This window comes from Hemitrygon akajei, chromosome 2 (genome assembly GCF_048418815.1).
Source record: "Hemitrygon akajei chromosome 2, sHemAka1.3, whole genome shotgun sequence".
In the NCBI taxonomy this organism is placed as follows: Eukaryota; Metazoa; Chordata; class Chondrichthyes; order Myliobatiformes; family Dasyatidae; genus Hemitrygon; species Hemitrygon akajei.
In genome coordinates, this window is record NC_133125.1 from 23,180,117 (window position 1) to 23,208,095 (window position 27,979).

Sequence of the window (27,979 nt, forward strand, 5' to 3'; positions counted from 1 at the left end):
TGTTTACTCTTTTCCATAGACACTGCCTGGCCTGCTGAGTTCCTCCAGCAGTTTGTGTGTGTTGCACACATTCCAACCTTGTAGTTCACTCTTCCACCGTTTGGTAATAGTACTGATCAGATACAGCAGGCTCTGAGAAGGGGATAGAATATCTCAAATCAAAGCTTCACTAGTGTGCAATTCTAGCGAGGAAAATCAATGCTGCAAAACATATACGGTATATTCTGGTTGATTGGGATACATCTGGACCAGTAAATATTGGCCCAATTAAGCAAATTTTTATAGAAATAGTTAAAAGGTATATAAAAAAGACAAACTACCATTTAGCTAACATTTTAAGTATTTAAATGAAATATAAAATAAATTAGAACACTTGATACCTCTGGAATACTATAAAATAATGTAATAGTTCTTAATGGTTACTGATGGAGGAATTCACCTGCAGTGTTCATTTAATTGACTGTAAATGAGCAAAATCAACACAGACACCTAGTGTAAATAATAGACTGCCTTCATGCAATACTTATGCAATAAGACCTAGGAGCAGAATTAGGCCATTCAGCCCATTGTGTCTGTTCCACCATTCAGACATGGCTGATTCTTTTTTCCCTCTGCCTCAGTCCTAGCCTCTCCCAGCCTTCTCCCCGTAACGTTTGGTGCCATGCCAATCAAGAACTTACCACTCTCTGCGTTAAATGCACCCAAAGACCTGGACTCCACAGCTGCCTGTGGTAACAAGTTCCACAAATTCACTACCCTCTGGCTAAAGAAATTTCTCTGCATCTCTGTCTTAAATGGATGCCCCTCTATCCTGAGGCTGTGCCTTCTTGTCCTAGAGTCCCCTACCATGGGAAACATCCTTTCCACATCTACTCTGTCTAGGCTTTCAACATTTGAAAGATTTCAGTGAGATCCCCCTCATCCTTCCAAATTCCAGCGAGTACAGGCCCAGAGCCATCAAACATTCCTCGTATGATAACCCTTTCATTTCCAGAATCATCCTTGTGATCCTCCTCTGAACTGTCTCCAATGCCAGCACATCTTTTCTTAGATAAGGAGCCCAAAACTGTTCACAATACTCAAAAGTGTGGCCTCACCGGAGCTTTATAAAGCCTCAGCATCTCATCCCTGCTCTTATATTCTAGACCTCTTGAAATGAATGCTAACACTGCATTTACCTTCCTCACCATCGACTCTATCTGCAAATTAACCTTTAGGGTATTCAGCACAAGGACTCCCAAGTATCTTTGCATCTCAGATTTTTAGATTGACTCCTTGTTTAGAAAATAGTCTGCACGTTTATTCCTTCTGCCAAAGTGCATGACCTTGTTTTTCCAAACATTATATTTCATTTGCCACGTTCTTGCACTATCCTAACTTGTCTAAGTCCTTCTGCAGCCTTCCAGTTTCCTCAACAGTACCTGACCTTCCGCCAATCTTGGTATCATCTCTGTAAACTTGAAACAAAGCCATCTATTCCATCATCTAACTTATTGATATACAGCATAAGAAGTAGTCCCAACACCGGCCCCTGTGGAACACCACTAGTCACTGGCAGCCAATCAGAAAAGGGTCCTTTTATTCCCACTTGCTTTAGACTATTACATCCTCCAGATCTTCATTTTCATTGTAACATTGAAGATGATTGTTAATAACCTTCAAATTCTTCGTAATTTCTAACTTGTTGAAATCATGAAATTGTTTCATTTTTATTCCCGGCTGTTTCTGGCATCTCCAAGCCTTAATGCAAAATGCACAGTGAGCAAAACAGTTCCAAATTTTCTTATTGCTTACTTCTCATGAACTATCAGTGACAAAAATCACTGCTTTTTGAACACAAACTTACACAACTGACGCCATTTAAAAACTGATCACCCTAAGCACAGTGTAGTATCTAATGGCCACAAAAGTGCACAGAACTGATGCTCATTCGAAACTGTTTGGCAACAATCCTCCTGCCTAATTAAGTGGTATAGTCTCAAATAAATGAAGGGATTCCCATCTCTTTTCATGATTAGTTTTGGTTAAGAGTTCCAAATAAGTGGCTCCCCAATTAATTGGACTCTACTGTGTTGTGTTTGTTAGATGGTCAGGTTTGTCCCTCAAATCACTTCATCTGTCTGACAATCAGGTACTCAATCACGTGTAATTGCTGAGGCTCTATAAGGCACTTTTGAGACCACACTTGACGTATTGTGTGCAGTTTTGAGCTCCTTATTTTAGAAAGGATGTACTGACATCGGAGAAGATTCAGAGAAGATTCAGAAGAATGATTCCAGAAATGAAAGGGTGAGGAACATCCGGCAGCTCTTCGGCTGTATTCCCTGGAGTTCAGGAGAATGAGGGGGCAACTCATAGAAACATTCCAAATGTTAAAAGGCCTGAACAGATTAAATATAGCAGTTATTTCCCATGATAGGGGAGTCTAGGACAAGAGGGCACGACTTCAGGATTGAAAGACGTCCATTTAGAACAGAGATGTGGAGAAATTACTTTAGTCAGAGGGTGGTAAATCTGTGGAAATTGTTGCCATGAGCGGCTGTGGAGGCCAAGTCATTGGGTGTATTTAAGGCAGAGATAGATAGGCTCTTGATTAGCCAGAGCATCAAAAGGTATGAGGAGAAGGCAGGGGAGTTGGGATTACTTGAAGAATTGGATCAGCCCATGATTGAATGGCAGAGCAGACTTGATGGGCCGAATGGCCAGCATCTGCTCCTATATCTTATGGTCTTACAGTCTTACAACTAGAGAACAGAGAGTAGAAGTAAGTGGGTCTTGCAGTGGCAGGCAATGCCCAGTGAGGTATCATTCAATATATTATTTTTAAGTGAGCTGATGATGCAATCTGTTTGGGATGAAGAGATGAGGAAGATGCAAATATACTAATAGCAATTGATGGGTGAATATATGATAAATACAATATAACCTGGATAAGTGAAGTTTTCCACTTTGGGAGGAAAACAAAGGTGCAGTATTATAGAAATGGTGAGAAGCTGTGAGATACCCACATGCAAATGATATGGGTGACTTAAATATACCAGTTACTGAAATCATGGATGCAAATGCAGCAGCCATTGAAAAGGGCAAATGATATGTTAGCCTGTATTGTGAGTGGTTTTGAGTATGGAAGCAAAGGTGTGTCACTGTGATTATATGGGGCCTTCGTGAGACTACATCATCAATATTGTGTGCAATTTTGATCTACTTTCTAGGTAGGAATACATTTGGATAGAGAGAATACAAACAAAAGTACACCAGTATGGTTCCTTGGATGCAAGACTGTCATAAGAAAGATTGGGACATGTAGCCTGGCATTCACTAGAGTTTCGAGAAAGTAGAGGACTCTCTTGAAATGTAAATACAAATTCTGACATGACTGGAAAGGCTGGATGTCTTCCCTGGATGGGGGTTTAGCATCAGGTTTATTATTACTGACATATGTCGTGAAATTTGTTGTTTTGCAGCAGCGGTACAGCGCAATACGTTAAAAATAATATAAATTACAATAAAACATATAGTGCAAAAGGAGAACAAAGCTAGTGAGATAGTTAACACAGGTTCATGGACTGTTCTGAAATCTGATAGTGGAAGGAAGAAGCTGTTCCTACAACATTGTATCTTTAGGCTCCTGTACCTCCTCCCTGATGGTTGTAAGACTTCCTTATTACAGAACATAATAGAGGCTAAGTCATTGAATATATCAAAGAAGGAATTCATAGGTTCCTCTGCACAGAAAATTTTGTAATTTTTCTTTCCATTCAAAAATTAATTCTGATGTTGCATATTTGCCACAATAAGTCCATCTTTTATGGTAACTTGTTGAATGCCAGTGGTTATCCAATTGAAATTCATAATTCAATGGGACATCTGTAGGGAGTGAATCTTGTAGATGGGAAGCTAATCCATGGCCTTGGCTGGTCTCCCAGGGCAGGTGAGAGATACACAATATGGAGAGGAAAAACAGGAATTATCTTTTGTATTCTGTCAAAATTTAATCCTCAAATTGCTGTGTGTTTGTGCTTGTTCTGCACAAATTGGCTGTAAAGTCCTTTGGGACATCCTGAAGTCTGAAAGAAGAAAGCTTTACAATGTATGCTTCAAATATTTCATCTTCAAGCATTGGCAAAAGAGTAATGGAGAGGTTTCCTAATATCCTACAAATCAGATTAATTGCAGAAGTGCTGTTTAAGCATCACTTTCCAACAGCCCTTCTTATGTTGGTGTTTTAGAACAAATTATATTATTGTCAATCCTGTAAATGATGAGCCTTGAATCAAAGTAGCTTTTGTTGCTGAAAGTGGCTTTTGGGAAAAAGCATCTCCTTTGATTTATTAAGAAACCAACTTTCTTGAGTATTGCATGTAGTTAAGATATGAATTTAACGTAAGTATCCATAAATAAATTTTTGTTCTCCGGTGTGATACAAAGCTTGTTTTTGCTCTGTCACAAGAATGTAAGAAATGGAAATGGGTAATCTTTGCAGATCATCACACACACTCTCATCCATTAAATCATGGATGATCTTTCATCAGAGTATTGGATTGAATTGGTTTGTAGTTGTCACAAGAACCAAAGTACAGTGAAAAACTTGTCTTTCATACGTCCATAAAGATAATTTCATTGCAACAGTGCATAGAGGTAGTACTATATAAGGTAACAATGCAGAATAAAGTTACAGAAAGTGCACTGCAGGCAAAAAATTAAGGTGCAAGGTCACAAAAAGAAGATAGTAAGGTCTCCTAGTATAATAAGACCATTTTACCATACTAAGGGACTGTTCAACAGCCTGAATCAGCAAGATAGAAGCTGTCTTTGGTGAGTCTAGTGGTAGATCCCCTCAGGCTTTTGTGTCTTCTGCTGATGGAAGTGGGAGGGTGGTAGAAAAGAGAATGTCCAGGGTGGGTGGGATGTGTCATTAAGTTGGCTTCTTTCCTGGGGCAGCAAGAAGTGTAGACTGAATTCATGGAGGGGAAGCTGGCTTCCATGATGTGCTGAGCTGTGTCCACGACTCTCTGCAGTTTCTTGCAGTCTTGCTTGTTTGTTTGTTTATTTACTTATTGTGGTACGGCATGGAATAGGCCCTTCCGACCCTTTGAGCCACGGTGCCCAGCAACCCCTGATTTAACCCCAGTTTAATTTCAGGAAGGTTTACAATGATCTACAGTTCACAATGGTCTTTGGATTGTGGATGGAAACTGGAGCATCCGGAGAAAACTCGTGCATTCCACACAGAGGACGTACAGACTCCTTCCATATTATGTCAGAATTGAACTTCGACCTGAGCTGTAATAAGCTGTGTTAACTGCTACACTGCCATGTCACCTGCTTTCAGAGCAGTTGCCGTACTAAGTCATGATGGATTCAGATGAATGTGTTGTATGGTGCATTGATAAAAATTGGTGAGGGTTAAAGGGGAAATGACAAATTTCATTAGCTTCTTGAGGAGGTCAAGGTATTGGTGAATTTTTTTAGCCATGGCACGTATATGTTTGGACCAAAATGGGGAATTGGTGTTTACTCCTGGGAGCATGGAACCCTCAGCCTCAGCACTGTTGATGTAGACAGGAGCATGTGCACGACACTATTTCCTGCAATCAGTGAGTAGCTCTTTTGTTTTGCTACCATTGAGCAAAAGTTTGTTGTCATGACACTATGTCACCAGACTCTCTATATCCTTCGTGTACTCCGACTCACTGTTATTTGAGATACGGCTCACTGCCCCAATGCATGTACTTCATATCTTGTCAATCCTTTTAATATCCAAGAAGAATTCCAAACTTCTACCACTCTTTGCAAGTAGATGTGTTTCCTTATTCTTTATGCAATGACCCTGATTCTGATCTTCCTTAAAATGGAACTCATTTCTCTTAATGTCTTGAAAATTTTCATCGCATCACACTGAACCTAGATTATGGTAATGTTATACTCATTGAGGTGCTAGTCCAGTAGGAACACCCCTGTGCTCAATCCTGATTGATATGTTTCTCAGAGTTTGGTACGCAGATTTATTCACAGTACTCCGGTGTGGTCTAAGTAGGGCTTTTCACCCATTTGTATCCTCATTCTCTTGATACAAAAACAGTAATCCAACAGCCTGTTTGATTATTTTCAGCTGTAAATGAATTGTATTTCTGTCAGACAGCGACCCAAGAGACTGCAAATGCTGGAATGTGGAGCAGCAATCAATCAGCTGAAGGAGCTCAGAGGTTTCAGCAGTACCTGTGGGGATGGGGGGGAGGGGGGGTTGGTGTTAGAAGCAGGGGAAGAACCTGAAATGTTGAGAACTCCTTCTTTTCCCCTCCCCCACAGAAACTGCTTAACCTGCTGAGTTCCTTCAGTAGGTTGTTGCTTGTATTTTGGGTATGTATTTTGCCAGAAATGTATTAGGATTATTTTTTCCTTCACCTCACATAACAATTTATGGGTAATTAAGGAAAGAATCAGAACACAGTGTAGCATTATATAAAGGAACTGGAAGTATTGGTACAGTAGCAGTATGGCCAGTTCAAATTGTAACTAAATTTATAGATAAATTAGTAGCAGCCAAAGCAGTGAAGATCATCTTCAAGTGCTGATGCACTATATATGAATTGTTGGTTCTAGATTTAACCTCTGTTCCCTCTGGAAGTAGAAACATGAGGAGGCCACAAATGAGTTCTGTTGCAACTCCTCTTGCCGGTGTAGTGTGCAGTTGGAGGCTCCAGTGTATGGCTGCTGTGCAGTGTGCAGCCTATCTTGTACGTTGGGTTTTGTTATGTTTATAGCCATTCTGATTGTGCTTCACTTCGTGCTGCAGGAAGTCCTGAAGCAACTGCAGGGTAGCATTGAAGATGAAGCTCTGGCTCTGGCTTCTGCTGGACAGATTGATCTACTAGAACGACTAAAAGGTAAGTCTCGTAGCACATACACTCCCATTTTACTGCAGTTTTGGTTTCATATCACTGAAACATATGGCTTCAGTATTATAAAGAAAGCATTGGTGGTATTTTCAGATTCATTTTGAAATGCTCTGAGCAACTCATCAGGTTTTTTAATCTGGAATCATCAGTTATGTTTGGATATCTACAGGTTTTGAGGTGCCTGACAGTTTTTTTATTTTGCATTTTCAGTCGGAGTGTAGCAAATACTTTAATGAATGTAGAAGTATTCCAAGCTTGGTTTTGAGTGATTTGTTTATATTAATAATGGGGAAAGGGGAGAATTTGAGCTTTAAACAGCTGGAAGGTGCATCAAGATTTTTCAATTTTCAGAAACGTCAGCTAATTATTACTTCTTGTTGCTTGACTGTTTCTATCTGCATCATGTCCTGCAGAACTAGAATGCACTAAATAGCAAAGCTTGCAGTGCAGGTGTTGCTATAAGGCAAATTTTTATTAGCTTCTCTATCGTACCCCCTTTGCAAACTTGCTCTTGTAAAATTTATCTGTCTAGCAACTGGACCTGCTGTTACTTAGCAGCTCCTTAAATCCTTTTAACCTCTAATTTTTTTAGTCTTAGTTTGGGGGAAAATCTGGCAGTTCAGATGAGAATAGGATTCATCAAATTTGAGCCTCACATCCTTGTCCTTCCTGAGGTTGACCCTCTCCTGCCATTTTGTGCTCGAACACCACTATGGCTTCGTCTTTGTATTTCAGTGGCAGCAGAAATCCTTGGAGATCAGGCCATTTATCATGCCTTTTACAACTAGGTACAGTTGCAAGAAAAAGTTCATGAACTCTTTGCAATTACCTTTTTTTGCGTTAATTTCTCGTAAAATGTGGTCTGATCTTCATCTAAGTCACAATAATAGACAAACCAAATCTGCCTAAACTAATACCACATAAACAATTATACTTTTTTCTCATCGATACTGAGTACACCATTTAAACAGTCAGTCAAGTTCAAAAAAGTATGTGAACCTCTTAGGTAATGCCTTCTACAAAAGCTATTTGGAGTCAGGTGTTCCAATCAATGAGATGAGATTGGAGATGTGGGTTGTAGAGGTACCACGCCCTACATATAAAAAAAACATACAGTCAGGTTACTGACGAGTCTGCTCTTATCAAGAAAGATCTGTTTATATGTACCATGCCTCAATCAAAACAGCTTTTGGAGAATTGTAGAGATGCATGAAGCTGGAAAAAACTACAGAAGCATTTCTAAAGACCTGAGTGCTTGTCAGACCGCAGTAAGAGAAATTGTCTGCAAATGGAGGAAACTCAGTACTGTTGCTACTTTCCATAGGAGTGGGCATCCTGCAGAGATCACACCAAGAGCACAACATACAGTGCTGAAGAAGGTGAAAAAGAACCCAAGGATAATAACAAAAGACCCGCAGAAATCTCTAGAACTTGCTAATATCTCTGATCATGTGTCCTCTATAAGAAAAACACTTAATAAGAATGGAAGGACACCATGGATGAAACCACTGCTCTCCAAAAAAAAACATTGCTGTGCATGTAATATTTGCAAAAGACCACTTGGATGTTCCACAATGTTTCTGGGACAATGTTCTGTGAACAGATGAGACAAAAGTTAAACTTTTTGGCAGAAGATCTTTTTGGCACTGCACACCAACACCTCATACCAACTGTGAAGCATGGGGGAAGGAGCATCAGAGTTTGGGGCTGCTTTGCTGCCTTAGGGTTTGTTTAGCAATTGTTGAGGAAACAATCAATTTGAAATTGTATCAAGACATTTTACATGAGAATGTCAGGGTAGTGGTCTGTCACCTGAAGCTTAATAGAAGTTAGATGATGCAACAAGACAATGATTCGAAGCACAAGAGTTGATCAACAGAATGGTTTAAAAAGAAGAAAATTTGTGTTTTGGAATGGCCAAGTCAGAGTCTAGACCTTAACCTAATTGAGATGTTGTAGCATGACCTGAAGAGGGCTGCTCCCGCAAAGTATCACAAAAATATTGATGAACTGAAACAATTTTGTATGGAGGAATGGTCTAAAATTCCTCCTCAATATTGTGCAAGTCTGATCAGCAGCTACAGGAAATGTTTGCTGAAGGTTATTGGTACTAAGGAGGCTCTACCAGTTATTAAATTTTCCAGCCTGGACAGTGAATGATTAAACAATGTGTTCAATAAAGACATGAAAAGTACAATTAATTGTGTGATATTAGTTCAGGCCAATTGTGTTTCTCTATTATTGTGACTCAGATGAAGATCAGACCACATTTTATGAGTAATTAATGCAGAAAACAGGTAATTATAAAGGGTTCATAAACTGCTTATTAATATGCCAGATCTAATTTACTCCAGATTTATTATGTTGAAAGCATCAAGGATAGTACTGTTATTGAAAAGGAAAATAAACGTGAAATAATTTCCCTCGTATCACAAATCGTCTTTATCAGAGATTTACGTAGCACCAGTGTTATTTTCCATGTCTACACATCTTGTGGTTTGGAGCCTATTTAGGCTGCTTCATTGGTGGAGAATTGTGAATTATTGCTAGGCAGCTTTTAGTCTTTAATAAAGCAACTAAAAATTTGGTTTAGTTATGGAAGATTTACTTGACAATCTCTAGTAACTATCCCATAGGTATCATACCAATTTTATGATGACCATAGCCATTTTCCTTTATGTTCATTATGATTACAACCTTTGAAAGAATTCAGTTTTACTCCCCTTTCTCTCCCCACTCCACTGCTTGACACTGTTTTAATCTGGTATCAGCAAGATAGGTGTGGAGTGGAAAGTCTGTACAAGTTCAAGTTCAAGACTTCTGCACTCTTGTTGATCTTTCATTGATCCTGTTATAGTTTCTATTCTACGGATTTGCTTACAAGACCCACAGGAGAATAAATCTCAGGGTTGAATGTGGTGACATATATGTACTTTGTTAACAACATTTATTTGAACTTAATTGTATATTTATTATGACTGATTACTCCATGGTCATGGCCAGTAAATACTTTCTTTGAGTAACCTTTAAATTAACTTCTCAATTTTGATCAAAACCCAAAAAGCCCCAATATTTGAGGCTTGCAGTCTCATTATACCAGAAAAACTAGGTTTGGTTATAACAGAAAATTATTCTTCCATTAGCATTTCCATTTCCTTAGTAGGAGCCCAAGTTAGATGTTGTGGTTGGAGGAGAGTAAGAAGGAAGTAGACAATTATGTCCATACCATTGAAGTGGAAATGTTCTTGGCATATAACAGGAACTGTGGTTTTATGGATGGGAAAGGAAGAAATAATAAAGTATAATGTTGCAATATGGCAGAATATATGCATTTGATATGTTCCCACAACCACCAATATAGTAATCAAATCATCTATTTTTACTACTAATGTTGATTGAAAGACAACTATTCGTGAATTCTCCTATTCTTTGAAATATTGTCAAGGAACCTATTATATAAGTTGTGCATATCTTTCTTTGTATTGAAGAGCTGGTTAGCAATTGAGTCACTTTCGAGAGACATCAACCTAAACACAGAAGCCCCTGACTGGCTAAAAGACTTTCAACACTGTCCTTTAGATAGTACAGCAATATTTATTCTCATGTACTCCAGGGGCAGAACATCTTTCATTTTTCCAGTGGTAATATAGTCGACTATGAGTGCTAAACCTGTACCAGGTGGGAAAAAAAGATGTATATGTGAGAGTTATTTAAAATAATTAACACTTCTTTGAATTAATTATGAACTTAAACTGGAAAAAAATAGTTTAAGCATTTTCTAGTGAATTTCATTGATTTTATTTAAAGTAGTTTTAAAATTGAGTTATTTTACTTGTAATATTTATTTTCCATTTTTGAATACTTTAGAATCTTTATGAATGTCAGATATTAATATTCCAATTGTTTGACAATGTTGACAACTGGCAGGCTGAGGGATATGTCTTAGCTGGCTAGCAAAGTGCTTCTCAGGAAGGGCAGGGCATACTTTTCCTTGTTGGAAAACCCGTTGCTTCATAGATACTTGCTGATTAGCAGTGAGCTTCAGGATCTTCCTGCAGGTAAATGCAGGCAGGGAGTAGCATGTATTTGGCCTATTTCTCACAGAAGCAGGTCGTTAATTGAGACAGGCTATCAGATACATCTTGAGGCCCATTTGTTGTGCAGCGCACTTTTGCATTCACCCTAAAGGGCAGCTCGAACCTTGGTTTTACTTTCCTCTGTTAAAAAACCTTTTAGACAGCAGGTACCCTCAATAGTTCTACTAACAAGTTTTAATTAAAGCTTTTGTGCTTAAGTCTCTAATGTGGAAGTTAAATCTACAGTCTTTCTCAGGGAGTACTACCATCTGAGTCATGGCCGATGCTGTTAAAGTCAGCAGATGAAGCAAAGTTAACATGACATAGTTCGAACAAATTATTGATATGTAGCTCCTGTTGCTTGTAAAGAGAAAAATTTTCCACATTAACACAAGCAATTCTATGATTTTTCAATGTACTATTACTTTTTTTCATGAGATTCTTTTAAACATTTCCTTTACAAATTCTCACTGGGTGAAAATTCAAGATGGTATCTCAGACTAATTATACAGAATTTTAGAGGCAACTTGATTGGTTCATGCCACAAACAAGTGAAAGCTTGGTAATTCCTGCAGTTTGCAATATGATATTGTGGCTTACATAATGATTTTTTTGCTCAGTTCCTTGATCAATGGTTATACCAAAAAGGAAATTTAAGTCTCCTAATCTGAATGCCCAATTAGCTGAAATGGAAGTTATCAGCATTCACTAAATTCGATTCTTAAAAGGGTGACACCTTGAAATGTGACATTTTCTTGTGAGATGACTGGTGCCAAGAAGTATGTCTGCAAAAGGCAGGATTTGTAAATCTGTGTTTGATTTTTACATTCTGCTTTCACTCTGATTTTAGTGGTTTTAATGAGTGTGTTCTCAACTGAGCCAACCTGCCATAGTTTGAATGCCAAGATTCAGATGTGCAATTTGGCAGAGTGTCATGTCACAAGTATGTGATTATTTTGCGTTATTGGCTTTCGTACAATTTGCTGCATGGGATCCTAAGATGTCAGTCTTGGCTTAGTAATGACTCTTCAGTGTACGGTGGAAGAGATGCTGCATTGTCACATCTTCCAGATGTAGAGTAACATCGAAAGATCTCCTGTTTGTCTTCTCAATTGGACATAAAGTATTCCACTGCATGTTTTATAAAGTTTTCTTGTTGACTTGGACAACATATGAGAAACAGTTAAAACAGATGTTCTGCCGATTTAGAATTTGACTGATATGCCTGCCAGTATAATTTTACTAGTTACTCTTCAAAAATACCTACTTAGCTAACATAGTCCAATGTAAAAGGTTATGAATGGTTAAGTTTTAAATGGAAATATGTTCTTCAGTATTGTGTAACTTTTGCAGTACCTATGGCTATTTTGAAGAAGTTAGTTTTTAAGTGAATGTGAGAAAACACAAATGTACTAGAAAGGTGAGCATAAAATATGGAACAGATTTTTCCTGTTCTTTCATTGTACTTTAATCCATGGGAAGTCACATTATTAATTGTATATTCTATTGTGATGCTGCTTCTACACAGATGGTGTGTAGTGTTCCAGAATTCTGTCTCCAGTAACAGTAATGAAAGGGTCAGGATAGGAATACATCTGTAGAGGATGTTTTTCTGTACACTTGTTGCCTTTATTTGATTCTTGAGGGTTACAGGCTTGAGAGGTGCAGTGAAAGATGTCATGGTGAATTACTGCATTGAAAGGAGGGAATGTTTTAAGGTGGTGGATGGAGTACCAATTTTGTATTGGATGGTGTTGATGTTAGTTTATAGCGTTGTCAGAAAGTGCACATATTCAGGCAAGCAGGGAGTATTCATTCACACCATGGTTTGTCACTTGTTAAAAGTAGGAAGGGTTTGGTGAGTTAGAATGTAGAATATCCATCCTCTGGCTCTTTTTGCTAGTATATTTGTGTAGCTGGTCACATTAAGCTTTGACTTGGTGGTTATTGAATTTTTTTTTGTTTCTGATAATACCACTGAATTGGGGGTGGGGTGGGATTAGACAAGATTAATCCTTCTCCTCTTATAACTGACATCTGTAACGCACTTACTCTCCACTTTTCAGCTGAGCCTAAGATTTGTATAATTCCAGTGAATTCAGAATCTTTCAAGTGAGATTCTTGTCTACATTTTCATAAGAAACTACAAAATGTTTACATGTATTTGGGAATTACGTATAGTTTTTGAAGGAATTCATGTCTCATATCCCATATTTCCCTCAGGAATATGATGTTATTCCAGTTCATAGAGCCACTCACTTCCCTGTTGCCTTTTCTCCTCACATTCCCATTAATTCTGCCACCCACAGTATATGTGGCAATTTACAGCTGCCAGTTAACCTCCTAAATTGCACACCTTTGGGTCGCATGTAGAAAATAGCTGGCTGTAATGACATCCCAAAAGGCAGATTCCTGAAATATGCATTCCACAGTGACCTCAAACAAAGAAAGATTGTGTAAAGGACAATGGGGACATTAAATTTGTGTTCTTAAAGACTTCTTTAATAAAAAGTAACATTTTCACTGACTCACGGCTACCTTTGGGACGTGATTGCTCAAATTGGAGAAGGAGCATCCAGGATGATACTGAGTAATTCAATTATTTTTGTTGAGTTTTAGGAGGTTCAGCAAAAAAATGAGCAGAAAGAGCTCTACTCCTTTGCCAATCTAGTGTGTTTTACCTCAGCCATGGTAAATGTGTGGATCCCATATTGGGCTCATCAGCCACCTCAGAATTCAAAGCTGGAGTGGAAACAAGTCATCCTTGACCATGAGAAACTGTTGAAGAAACTTTTTCCTGGAGGTCCCTTAGCTGACTTTGTATTCAGACTCAAGGCCACAGAAATTTCTGTAAGGCATTGTTGGTGACTGGTGTTTTCTCTTTTTGGCTTTGAGGGAAATACGTTTCTCTTGGAAAGAGATCTACAGATGATAGAGTTTTTGTTAGCATTGAAATCTAAGTATTCAAACCAGTATACAAAATACAAGGTTCTGATTGATAGTAGCAGTGGTGTATATTGTCACAATTAGATGGTACTGGAAGTGGTGAGCTTACCACTTTATCTCACTGGTATTGATTAAACTGTAATGAAATTTCTTGAACAAATGATTCACTGAGATAACATGTTTTAGATGAACATTTTGAAGAACTTAAAAACTTGACATGAGTGAGGACGCCATTTGGATGAAATATAAGGTCTCCTTCACTGATTACCACCATACAGACACATCTAATCAAGTTTAATCACATTACAATGTTCTTCCAACACTTTATTGCTTCATCTATCCAATCTGAGTTTTATTAATATAGATTCTATATTACCCAATACTGGAATTAACTTCCAGGGTTCTTTATATATCACTGTACATGATATTTTTTCTCTTCTGTTTTAAATAGCTTGCATTTATTTGTGACACAATGCTGTCATTGTTGGCTTTTCATTTACTGGAAACTATCTTGTTCAATCCTTTCATAAGTTTGTGGTCATGTTATGATTTTAGTTTTGTCTCTTTGTTATAATTTGTTATTTTCTTTAAAAAATCCTGTTTTAAAGTTGATGTTGCATTTTACTGATGAGTAGCTCTTTTCTGAATCTGTCTTTTGCTTTCACTGGTCCTGTGCTCCTCTGTGCCACTATGTACATCCACAGGAGCCCATTTCTGAACTTAACAATTCCGTTCTGTATATTTTAAATCAATGATACCTATGGCATTGTGTGCAAAATGAATTGCCTTTCAAAAATCCATTTCTCTACCTTTGATGTGAATCTAACAGAGAAACTCTGGCTGTTCCCAGGGTAGAGGACAGATTGGTGAGAGTCTGCAGGTTGGAGGGTCAAGACAGTAAAATGTGGTGTTGCTGGTAAGAAGTAGGGTTTGGAGCTTCATTTGATGGAGTGTGTCATGTTGGAATATGGGGAGAGTTACCATTAGTTTAAGGGAGTGATTGAGAGATCAAGGTCAACTACTTGTTGAGAAAGGGTACGCAATTGAATACTCAGGAGATTCCAAATGTCAACAATTATGACAAAGACCAGATCAACAAATTTCCTTACAACATTGTTATGCTTAATGGTTCATGATCCACTGGTAAGACAGAAAGACATAAATTCCCCTTCCCTGTTTCAAACTTCATTTATTAGGACAGAACAAAGCAAGCATTAAAATGCTTATCTAGATGTACATGGGCTCCCTTCACTGCAGTGAACATCCCATTCTGCCAATCTGTGGCGCCATTTGCAATCCAGCCCATCGGTGAGGCCTCGGTAAAGACCCACTGAGCCCACTGACTGCTCTACTTTTATACCCACTCCATTGATATAAAATGCTCTGGTAAGTGAGCCAATACATTAGCATGAGCTCAAACCACCGAATCAATCATCACTTGTCACCACTCTTCACAAGTCCCATTCCTGTGTTCATGCGACTTTCATGTTCTTATGGTTGTGTTCTCACGGTTGTTGTATTGTATACCTGGAAAATTCCTATAACCATATAACAATTACAGCACGGAAACAGGCCATCTCGGTCTTTCTAGTCCGTGCCGAAGCTTACGTTCACCTAGTCCCACTGGCCCGCACTCAGCCCAATATAAATAATTCCTGGAATATAATGTGTAACATTTTTAAGGTGAATTAAAAGTGTTGGGATATTAATAAAATAACATTCACTGGTCGGGAAACTGCTGGTTCAGCACCACCAAAGTCCCTGGTAAACCAGATTATTGGAGTTTTTATATAACCCACAGACTGAGGGAGTTCAAATGACTTTTGGCTTCAGTTCACTTGTAAGACACACACAAGCATTTTGCAGTAGAATTTCTGTATTGGATGAATTTACATAAGGAGCTTCTGTTTTTTTTTGAGGATGTGTCTAGTAGAATAGACATGAAAGAACTAGTTGATGTAGTATATATAGATTTTTGAAAGGCTATTGTTAATGCTCCACACTGGAGGTTAATGTAATGATCTGAATCAAGTGTTTTTGCTGGCACAAAGACTGATGGGTATGCAAATTGTGACAAAACGCTAGAACACAACCTGTAAAAGGACAGAGTGGGCAAGAAATAGCAGATGAAGTCAAAATGTAAGGTTATCTACTCTGGAAAGAAAAGTAGGTAATCAAACTATTATTTAAATGTAGTGCAACTTCAAAATACAGTGGTATAAAAAGCTTTGGGACCCTAGTACATGAAACGCAAAGAAGTATTGGAACATCGGTGAAGCGTTGAGAAGTAGAGTAATACTGATGCAACTCTTTAGGGTGATAGTAAGTTCACACCTAGAGTATCCTGTATAGTTTTTGTTTTCACATTTAAAGAAGTAAGTGCTTGAAATGGAGAAAGTGGCTCATTCCCGTTCTGATATATCTATCCATGGCCTCCTTCACTGTCATGACAAGGCCACGCTCTGGTTAGAGGCACAACACCTTGTATTCCATCTGGGTAGTCTCCATCCTGATAGCATGAAAATCGATTTGTCAAACTTCCGGTAATTCCCCAGTCCCTCACCATTCCCATCCCCTCCCCCCTCCCCCATCACCTTATCTCCTTGCTGGCCCATCGCCTCCTTCTGGTGCTCCTTCCTCCTTTTCTTTCTTCCTTGGCCTTTTGTCCTCTCCCCCTTCTCCAGCCCTTTATCTCTTTGTCCAATCAACTTCCCAGCTCTTTACTTCATCCCTACCCCTCCTGGTTTCACCTAACACCTTGTGTTTCTTCCTCCCCTTCCCCACCTTTCAACTCTACTCCTCATCTTTTTCCTCCAGTCCTGCTGAAGGGTCTCAGCCCAAAACGTCGACTGTACTCTTTTCCATAGACGCTGTTGGCCTGCTGAGTTCCTCCTACATTTTGTGTGTGATGCTTAGATTTTCAGCATCTGCATATTAGCTCTTCTTTACAAAAGGTCACTGGCTGGATTCCTGGGGTAAAAGATTTGTAAGTTGTACCAATGGAGTTTTGACGAAAGATAACATTGAGACTTAAGATTTTGGAAGAGACTGATAGGGTAGATGCTTATAGATTTCTTTCCCTAATAAGAGTATCTAGAACTATTGCACATAGTTTCAGAATGAAAAAGTAACACATTTCAAGTAGAATTTTTTTTGCTGAGTAGGTTGTGAACCTTTGGAATTCACTACCTTAGAAAGCTGTGGATGCAGAGTTATTTAATATACTTAAAGAAGAGACAGAAACTCTTAAACAGAGTGTGTCAAGGAGTATGTTAATTAGTTTATTGAGACCAGGATTGCATCAACCTTGAATTATAGAGCAGTCTTGGGGGCATCTGACCTACTCCTATACCTATTTTGTTTTATTCTCATGTTTATGATCTGTGAAATATGTGGAATTGGGGAATTAAACTGGCGTGGATTGATTAAAAATAAAGACAATAAACAAAGGTAGGAATAAACAGGTCATTCTCAGGTTGGTAGGCTGTAAGTAGGGGTTTCTACTGTGATTGATATTTGGCCCACACCTATTCACAAACTATGTGCTGGACACCAAATATACAGTTAGTGCCACTTTATTAGGTACAGGATGTACCCAGTGGCCACTCAGTTACTATTGAGTGTACGTTCATGGTCCTCTGCACATCACTATTGCACCATATGGTTATTTGAGTTACATGAATTTGCCTTCCTGTCAGCTTGAACCAGTCTGGCCATTTCTCCTCTGACTTTCCTCATTAACAAGGCATTTTCACCCACAGAATTCATGCTCACTGGATGTTTTTTTTTGCTTTTTGTAAATTCTCTGTAAACTCTAGAGACTGTTGTGAGTGAAAATCCCAGGAGATCAGCAGTTTCTGAGATGCTCAGGCTATGTCCAAACTACACCGGATAAATCTGTAACCGAAGCTTTTTCTCTTTGTTTTTACCCTTCGTCCACACTAAAACGGTGTTTTCGTCCCCCAAAACCAGAGATTTTCAGAAATACTCTCCAGGGTGTGTAATTTTGAAAATGCCGCTTGGGCGGATCTGTGTGGACAGGGTAACCGGAGAAATCAGAAAACGCTGTCATGACTTGCTGGAACAGATTGTGACAGCAGCGCACCATTTCATTGTTTTCTTGAATGCAACCTAACAATTTCAGAACAGACGGCAATGAGACTGAAGCCAGAAGAGTTAGAAATGTACTCACCAAATACTTTGACCCATAACTTATTGAATAAATAAGTATATTCACTTTGCCCTGTTTTCTATCCTTGCTCGTATGCAGGTGGTTTCCCTATTTATACGAGTACTTCTCTGACAATAGATGTGTAACAGCCTAATGTAACATTGTATGGAAATGCAAGATAACACTGATGCTGACATGTTTTATACATTTAACAAGGGGCTTTATTAATGCAACAGAGTTCGTCAGTTTTTCAATGTTCATCATCAGCCGGGTCATACTGTCCATGAACTCCCTGTCGGTTGCCTCCATATGCTCCAGTATTTGTTTTTTTTTACTTTTAAGTCCTGCTGCGTGGGAGCCAAAAGCTGTCCATCTTTTAAGTTTTTCTCGTTTGTAACTGAACAAACACACGCCGTCTTTCACAGCGAGATTCGACACCAAACATGTCGCTTGTTTTCGGTAGGTGTGTCCTGTGCATGCACAGTAGGAGGAGATTCGCCGAAATATCCGTTTCAATGTGGATAGAGATTTTTTAAAATGCATAGTGTGGACGCCTATCGTTTTTACGCAAAACTGGTGTTTTCAAAATTATCCGGTCTGGTTTGGACGTAGCCTCAGACTACCCCATCTGTCAACATTAAACATTCCATGGTCAAAGTCACTTACATTACATTTCTTCCTCGTTCTGATCTGAACAACAACTGAACTACTTGACCATATCTGCATGCTTTTATATGCATTGAGTTGCTGCCACATGATTGGCTGATTAGGTATTTGTATTAATGAGCAAGTGTTCAGGTGTACCGAATAAAGTGGCTACTGAGTGTATTATTTCCAATTTTGCTGATGATATAAAACTAGCTGGAGTCATGTATAGAGAGATGGATATAAAGAGATTTGCCATGGATAAAGACAAACTCAGTGAATAAGCAAGAACATGACAGATGAATATAATAAGAAAAATATTAGGTCATCCACTTTGCAGAATATTTTATTAAACATGACAACTGGATAATATTGATGTTCAAAGGGACCTGACTCTGCTTGTAAGTGTCACAGAAAGACATTAATTTGAGTTCAGACCGCCACCTGAGCCCATCCCATTTGACTGGGTTTGACCCCTCTCTCTCTCTTCCTGCTGCTACCATAGGGTGGATGGTGCAGGAATCCTGGGTCCGCCTTGAGGCACTTGTTGCCTTTCTGCTGTCAGGCTCCTGGACTAGCCTCATTCTCCTTAGCAGTGAACGGACGCTGCAGCTAGGATCTGCAGCTAACAGGATCCGAGACCAGCTTCACTTGCCTTAGCGCTGAACTGGCTCCATGGCTGTGGACTCATTTTGGTGACACTGCAGTTTGTGGTCTGTGTATTACTTGTTTACTTTTTCTATTATTTACATGATTTGTTCCTTTATCATACATTGGATATTTGTCAGTCTTTGTCGTGTGTAGTTTATCGTGGTTTCTATTATGTTACTGTGTTTTGTGGCTGCCTGCAAGCAGATGAAGTTCAAAGATGTAAATGGTGTACATACTTTGATAATAAATTTACTTTGAACTTTGAAACCTACTGAATATTGAAAGTCCTGGATAGAATGAACATGGAGAGTACGTTTAGTGGTGGGAGATTCTGGGACCCAAAGGCACAGCTTCAGAATAGGACATTCTGTTAGAACAGGAAAGGGGAGGAATTTCTTCAGCTGAATCTATGGATTCACCTTTTCCATAGGTAGGTGGAGAATCTGTAGTATTCATTGCCATAGGTGGCTGTGGAGGCTAAGTCATTGGATATATTTAAAGTGAAGGTTGATAGGTGCTTCCTTAGTAAGAGCATCAAAAGTTACATGGAAAAGGCAGGAGAATGGGGTTTGAGATGGAAAATAAATCAGCCATTGTCGAATGACAAAGCAGACTCGATGGACCAGGTGACCTAATTCTGCTTCTATGTTTTATGATTTTATGGTGATAGGTGAGACCAGATGAGGGGGAAGACTTCAAGACCTCATTGACTTAAGGAAGGAGGGAGATGTGTGTGTTCCTGTCTGCATCAATGGCGTTGAGGTTTAGAGGCAGTTCCCAGGAGTGAACGTCAACAATATAGTCTGTTTTGGCCCAACTAGTTGATAATTACAACCAAGAAAGCTGACAAAAACCTCTACCATCTCAGGAAGAGAAAGAATTTAGTACGTCCCCATCAACCCATATAGAAGGCATTTTAGCTGGATGCAAAATGGCTTGGTGTGGCAGCTTCTTTGGACATGACTACAAGAAACTGCAGGGATTTGTGTTCACAGCTCAGGACATCACAGGAACCAGCCTCCCCCTATGGACTCTGTTTATACTTGATGCAGCAGCATAATCAAAAACCCCCACCTATTCTGGACATTCTCTCTTCTCCCCTCTCCCATTAGGCAAAAGATACCAAGGCCTGAAAGCACATCCCACCATGCTCAAGAACAACTTCTATCCCACAGTTATCCGACTCTCGAATGGTACTCTTCTACAATAAGGTGGACACTTGATCTCACAATCGACCTTGTTATGATCTTGCACTTTATTGTTTACCTGTATGATACTTTATCTGCAGCTGTTACAGTTTATTCTGTATTGTTATTGGTTACCTTGTTCTACCTCAGTGCACTGTGTGCAATGATTCGATCTGTATGAATAGTATACATACTATTTTCACTGTATCTTGGTGTGTGTGACAATAATAAACCAATACCATATTTTCAAAGTTTGTAGGAAATCACTGCTGCCTGGTGGACTGTGAACTTTCTAAGGCATTTGAGATCTCAATCTTTGAACGTGTTTTTATTCCGTCAGACAGCTACAGGATGTGGTGATTTCATCATTAATACCTCTTTGCTGAGTAGCATTTCCTGTAATGTGAAATGCTGTCTGAGTCTTCTCATGGGGTACTAATTTCATGGGGTGTAGTTGTATGGGGGAGGAAATTTAGAGAGAATCTGCTTTGCAGATGTTTAGTATAAGACCCTTATTCTATTTTCTCTGCAATAAGTGAGTCAACAATAATTTGGAGTTAAGCCTTTGAATGTTTGTATACTAAATTACTGCATGGTATTTGAAGCAGCTCTTTTTATTTTCTTTTGAGTTGTCGCACAATAGAGTTGATGTTCATTATCCCTTAAGTGAACAAAGTCTAGTTCTTTACTAGGAAGAGGTGGTCTTGAAGGACACTTCTGATAACTTTCCTGGAGACGAATGGCAAGGAGACCTGTTGTTAACAGATTTGGATTCCTTGAAGATGATCACAATTACTTAGTCTCTGAGATCCCCTGATGTGTGCTTTTCTTCTAGATTTACAAGATGCTGTTGGTGATTGACTTTCCACTGTGCCAGGTTTTAACATTTCAAAAGTTACACAGTTTGGTTTAGAGGCCTTGTTGTCACTTGGCACTGCTGTTGTTGTCCAGGTGTGGCAAGATTGAATGGAATATTGTACTGTAGGTTGGAGTCGAGGCCAGTCACATTAAGGTGTAAGTCTTGATTGAGGAGTTTTTGAATTGCATCTTCATATGGACAATTACTGTCTTTTTATATTTGGATAAACTCTTGTCTGATCTTGCTCTCAATGTGGTGGAACTTGGGTGTTTGTGCCATGGGTGTTCCTAATGCCAGCCATTTTTATCACCTTGTTAGCGTACTACCTGGACTCCTTACATAATCTGTCCTTTAGGTCACAGGTTTTATTGGACCTTATCCTTCCTCTTAATATGTGGTTTGTTGGATCCCATTATGTCATTGTTCTGCTTAATTATTTTATTTATATTTAAAATAGGCTCTTGCAGCTCAACGAGGCACTTTGTCTAGCAACCCATGATTTAACCCTAGTCTAATCACAGGACAATTTACAATGACCAGTTAACATACATTATCTTCAGGATCTTCTGGTTGTCCTGATCAAATTTATCCTGATGATTTTCAACAGATAAGTCAAGAGATTCTTCAAGGTGTTAATTGTATTTTGGGCAGTCCAGACATTATGGACATTGTTGATTAGTAGTTTTACGATTCTCCCTGAAGTATTATCTGAGAGCTGTCTTTGCAGGGTCTTTGAGTCATGTACAGCAATTTGATCAGGGTGCAAGTCATTTGTGGAATACCTTGCCTCTGATCAATTGCATCTTCAAACTTGAACCATTTTCATTTCAGTACTTGGATTAATATCATGCTGCAGATTTGTAAGTTTTTATGAAAGCTTTTTTAACCGTCAGGGTGTTGATGATAGTGAATTTGGTGGAAACCCCTTTGAATGTCTTGGAGAAGCGGGTAGGCTGTCTTGTTATAAGTGACAATTACCTTGTAACATTCATGGTAAATATTTGCTTATCAGCATAACTCTAGATGTTGTCTACATCTTGTTGCTTGTGGACATTGACTACTTTATCATCTGAAGATTTGCATAGGCTAAATATAATAATCAGGTCATCCCACCTATCATGATGGAACAAATGCTCATGGACAAAAGGTGTCTAAGCCTGTGATTCAGTATAGGGGTTGAAATTGTCATTATCAGCTCTAATACCTTTCTGCTGGGTGACATTTCACCCATTTTAGAGTTTTTCACTTTACTGTTATTGTATACCTTTCGCATTGAATTGTCATAGAACTGTAAGAGGGGATTCAGCCCATCAAACTTGTGACAGATTAATCTGCTGGTTATGTTATTCTTCAAGTACTAAATTTTTGAAAACAACAATTGAATTTACTTCTGCTCTACAAGACATTGAATTCCAAATCACTGAAACATTGCATTGCTCTTGAGGGAAACACATTCTCACCTCAAAACTGGTTTTGTGTCCACATCTGGGCCAAACCGTAACATGATATGATATGAATGCCCTTCATGATACCTAAGCTAATCATAATGGTCTTCATTTTTTCTTCACTGAACAAGTGCTGTCAGGTAGCACTAGTGATAATAGTGCACATTTTTACCTATAGATTTCTGGAATAGTTTCATCTGAGTATTCGGATTCATTCTATAGTAGGTTGTGTTATTTTAAGAATGTTTTCACAGTTGTATGGATTTTAGATGAAATTTTCTTAATTCATAATAATCTTTCTTAATTCCCAAAACATTTTTTTACAAAATGGCTGATAATATGCATAATTTTATTTTTCAGAACTGAACTTGGAGTGCGTAAATTCACCTGCAATAAAATTAAGGCCAAAGATGTCACAGCATTCATATGGAAGCCGAGAAGGATCAGTGTCTGGTCGGTCGGGAGAGTGTAGTCCAATTCCAATGGGTTCAATTCCAAGAAGAGGATTGATCAATGGAAGCAGAGAAAGCACTGGGTACTTAGAAGAATTAGAAAAAGAGAGGTATATCTTGATTTATGTCATTGCTATTATTTTAGAGTATAATTAGTTTCTTTAACTCAGAGCATAGCAGGAATTCCTGAATATATTCTGAGTTAGTCGTGCCTTTAACTCAGACTTTGTGCTGTTGACATGCTTGCTAACATGGGCTCAAAACATGTGCAGACTTATTAATTATCTTTAATATGTAACAATGCATATTTCCCATCCAACACATTTTACTATTCTCACATTTTTCGTTTTAAATATTTGTTTAAAATTTAGTGTGAAACTACAGTGTGAACTGAACTATTACAACGTTTTGCATTAAATGGTATCTGAATTCTAACTCAAATAACTTGTTTTTCTAAATTTTGCTCATTATGTGTAAATGTAGGGTGAGTGGATGAGATACTGTGCTCAGTCTTTTCCATTTACCCTTTTACAAAATCTCCACTACATTGCTCAATCTTTTTCTTAACCTTCAGTCAGTATGATTTGTTATCAATCCATTGTTAAAGGACCAACACAGTGTGGTATATCCAGAGCACTATAATCTTTTCCAACCCTACTTGGAGATATTGACTTCTCAGTGCTACAACAAAGTTCAGCAATTCTGCAATATGGAAAATTGTAAGACTTACTTGGAGAACAATACCCATTACTGTTTGTAATGTTCCTGAAGGTTTTTATCTTTAAATATATTGTACTGGTATTTGCTTATTATTGTCATATGTACCAAGATGCAGTGAAAATATTTGTCTTACATACTGCTTAAAAAGATCAAGTCATTACACAGTGCATTGAGCTAGAATAAGTACTAGTTTTGATCTACGTAACTGAGCTGCACTTGAAATTATCCAGACTTCTTTCAGAATGTCTGGAATAGCTAATGAGGAGAGTAACATGCAGAAATGCACTTCTTTTAAGTTGTTTTAAAGCCTGAGATTGTCAACACATTTGCAGATCCTTTCCAATGCTGTAGGGTAGGGATGTAGTTATAAGCAGAATCTTGAAGAGTATTGGTTACAATTTAGAAATAGATCCAATTGATGCTTTTCATTTTCAAAATGCTTATGGCATGGTCTTCAGTGATGCCTCTGATTAGCCACAATGGATACAAGGCTTCTTTAAAATTCTTTTATGTAATAGAGAGGATCTGAAGGTTTTTGCTTTGAAAGTTGCACCTTTTGAAGGGAGAATTCTGAGGAACAGCATACCACTTCTATGCGAGCATTGTATATTATGTGCTTACTTCAAGCTATCTTTATAAGTTCTGATAAATAAAGACGAATCTTTATGATTAATTAATACTTCCACATTGTTGACGTTTCCCTCTGAAGTTCACATTGCCATTGCCTTTAACAATTTCTGTTTAAAATGCACTGTCACTGAGTTAACTTCAGTACCAGGGCAGTAGATTTTCTGGATTATTGGATGTAATTAGAACCACAGCAGAGCTTTAATTAATTGTTTTTTTTAGCTGTTGTGAAGTATTATCTTAAATTCCTCAGTGATCTGTTAGGAGTGGGGGAGGGATGTGTGTACAATAGCCACCGGGTTTCCTGCATTACCTGCCTTCTATTGTACTGGTAGTCACTCATTCCCTTCCTGCTTTTGTGTACATTTTACTTGTGCTTCAACCGCAGAATTAAAAATATACGATCCTTTTAGGAAAGGACACTAATACAGTACAGAATACTGCAGATGTGATGTCACTGATGCACCATACAGTATAACTAAAGCATACCTTCCATACTTATGTGTTCAGTTCCCAACACTAAAATTTTTTTTATCTTTCTTAAATACTTGTATATAGTACACCAGCCTTTTGTGAATCAGATACTAGGGAATTTGGGTCCCTCTGTATCTTAGAGCTCTACAATCACTCAAGGTTCATTTTTTTTATTAATCACGGGACAATTTACAATGACAAATTAACCTAGTAACCGGTACATTTTTGGACAGTGGGAGGAAACCGGAGCACCTGGAGTGAAATCCACATGCTCAAGGAGAGAATGTACAAACTCCTTAGAAGCAGTGACGGGAACTGAACCCCCGGTCACCTGCACTGTAAAGCTTTGTGCTAACCACTACACTACCATGCCTCCCTAGATAATGCACATTTTAAATTTCTTCAATTTTATAGTTTTCCACATTATACTCCATTTGCCAGACCTTTTGCCCCATCTTACCTTTCCAAACCTGATGAAGGGTCTTGGACCCTAACATCTGCTGATTTATTCCCCACCTTTTATGCTGCCTGATTTGCTGAGTACCTCCAGCATTTTGTGTGTGTTACTCAAGATTTCCAATACATGCAGAATCCCTTCTGATGATCATTCTCTGCTCATCTATCTGCTTCACGCTTTCCTTTCCTCCTATCTTCACGCAGTGGCAGTAGGTTCATTCATCTAAATTGAAGAAAGTTACAGTGCCGGCACCAAGCCCAGTGCCACACCACTTTTTTGTCTTGCCAGTGTAAAAAAACAAATACATCTGCTCTATATCTCCTATTAGCTAGCATGAATATTCCATTCATACCAATATATTGTCTCTTAAACTGTGGGCTTTTATTTTTTACTATAATCTTTGGTGTCACACCTAACTTCACTTTCTGGAAATTTGAACTTGTGCATTACTTATTCATAGAGCTCCAAAGATTTGTCAAACACGATTTTCTTTTCACAAAAGACGGGGACTTTGCATGAAGACTTTGAATTTTCAAGTTCCCTATTATAACACTTCTAATAATAATTTTTAGCATTTTTGCTGTGATGTGTTAAGCTAGTTAATTCTTACTGTCTCCCATTTTTTTATATGTTACATATGCTATTTTCCAAGCTAATGGCACCTTTGCTGAACCTGGAGTAATTTGGAAAGAAAACCAGTGCCTCACTAAAAATTATCCCTAGCCACTTTAAGACTCTGCAGTGATGTCCATTATGACGCTGATAACCTTTGCAACCAAGGTTGACTCCCATCTGGATCAGAAGTCTTGCCCACTTGCATTGTGGTTAACCTTTCCTGTAGTTTATCTTTATTTTAGTCCATCCAAAGTCTCAGTGATATACTGAGTTTCCAACAGTCTCTTCCTGAGGAAAGGCTGATGATGTAAAGTGATCATTTAGCAACTCAGACATGTACTCTGTGTTCATCTGATTGCCTCTTTCTTGTGAATTTCTCCTCTCATGTGATGATGCTTTTCCTGGTTAGGTGGCTGGAAGATATTTTTGTATTTCCTTTTGTGATTGCTGTCGGTGGTGTGCTTTCTCTCTTTGCATACGTCTCTGAATGGCTTGCAATCACCCTGTTTCTTGTGTTAACAATCTGACTTCCTATTTTTGTTAAGCAATCTACTCTCCCATCCTCATTTTCTGTCAACCTTGTGTGTGGTTGAGGCAGACACAAAAAACATCAGATGCTGGAATCTGGAACAATTCTGGAGGAACTAATGCATCAAGCAGCATCTGTGAGAGGAAAAGAATTATCGATGTTTTAGGTTCTGTAGCAGGACTGAGAGTGGAGAGGCAACATGGCAAGTGAGACTTGGTCCCAAGGGGCAGGACTGGTAGCTCCATGTTCCAGGGTTCCATTATTTTAGATGTGATAGAGCAGGTGGGATTAAAGGGGGTGGCATTACTAATTGGGAAAAATGTCACAGCAGCTCTCAGACAGCACAGCCTGGGGAGCTTGTCTATTGAGACTCTATGGGTAGAACTGGGGAATAAGAAAGATACGACCATGTTAATGGGATTATATTTTAGATCTCCCAACAGTTGCAGGATTTAGAGGAACAGATTTGTAGAGAGATCGCAGACTTTTGCAGGAAACAAGGTTGTGTTTGTAGTTGTTTTTAACTTTCTATGTATTGACTGGGATTCCCATACTGTAAAAGAGCTTGGTGGGAAAGTTTGTCAAATGCGTTCATGAAAGTTTCCTTAATCAGTACATAGAAGTCCCAGCTAGGCAGAGTGCGGTACAAGATCTATTAGGGACTGAGACCGGGCAGATTGACAGAAGTTTAGGCAGAGGAACACTTTGCATTGTGTCATCATAATACCATTTCTTTCAAGGTAATTATGGAATTGGATAGGTCTGGTCCTCGAGTTGAGATTCTGAATTGGAGAAAGACCAATTTTGATGGTATCAGAAAAGATCTGACAACTGCATATTGGACAGGTTGTTTCTGGCAAAGGTGTACTTGATACACGGGAGGCCTTCAAAAGTGACATTTTGAGAGTGCAGAGTTTGTATGTTCCTGTCAGAATGAAAAGCCAAGATAACAGGTTTATGGAGCCATGGTTTTTGAGAGATTTTGAGGCCTAGCCTTGAGACACCAGGGAAGGTCATTTGATTCCAAACAATTGGTTTATTAATCATTACAGAATGTCCCTCTGGTGCTTTCTGCTTCCCCACCCCCCCCCCCCATTTCCCTTCTCCTTTTCACAACTATGACTCCCCTCTCTCTGACACCTGCCCACAATGAAGACCCATATCAGAATCAGATTTATCATCACTCATATATCATGAAATATGTTATTTGTGTCCCAGCGGTATAG

The 27,979-nt window shown here is 38.6% G+C and overlaps 1 protein-coding gene across 15 annotated transcripts in view; it reads left to right on the forward strand.

The window, feature by feature from the left end:
- The window catches only part of apc (APC regulator of WNT signaling pathway), a 204,572-nt gene that overhangs the window by 119,359 nt on the left and 57,234 nt on the right, over positions 1–27,979 (forward strand). For 13 of the 15 annotated variants that reach the window (XM_073068354.1, XM_073068361.1, XM_073068348.1 and 10 more), the window contains 2 exons: positions 6,797–6,887; positions 23,240–23,441. In XM_073068354.1, coding sequence (XP_072924455.1) covers positions 6,797–6,887; positions 23,240–23,441 — 293 coding nt within the window. The remainder of the gene's footprint in view (positions 1–6,796; positions 6,888–23,239; positions 23,442–27,979) is intronic. The other 2 variants (XM_073068439.1, XM_073068432.1) reach the window with 1 other exon arrangement.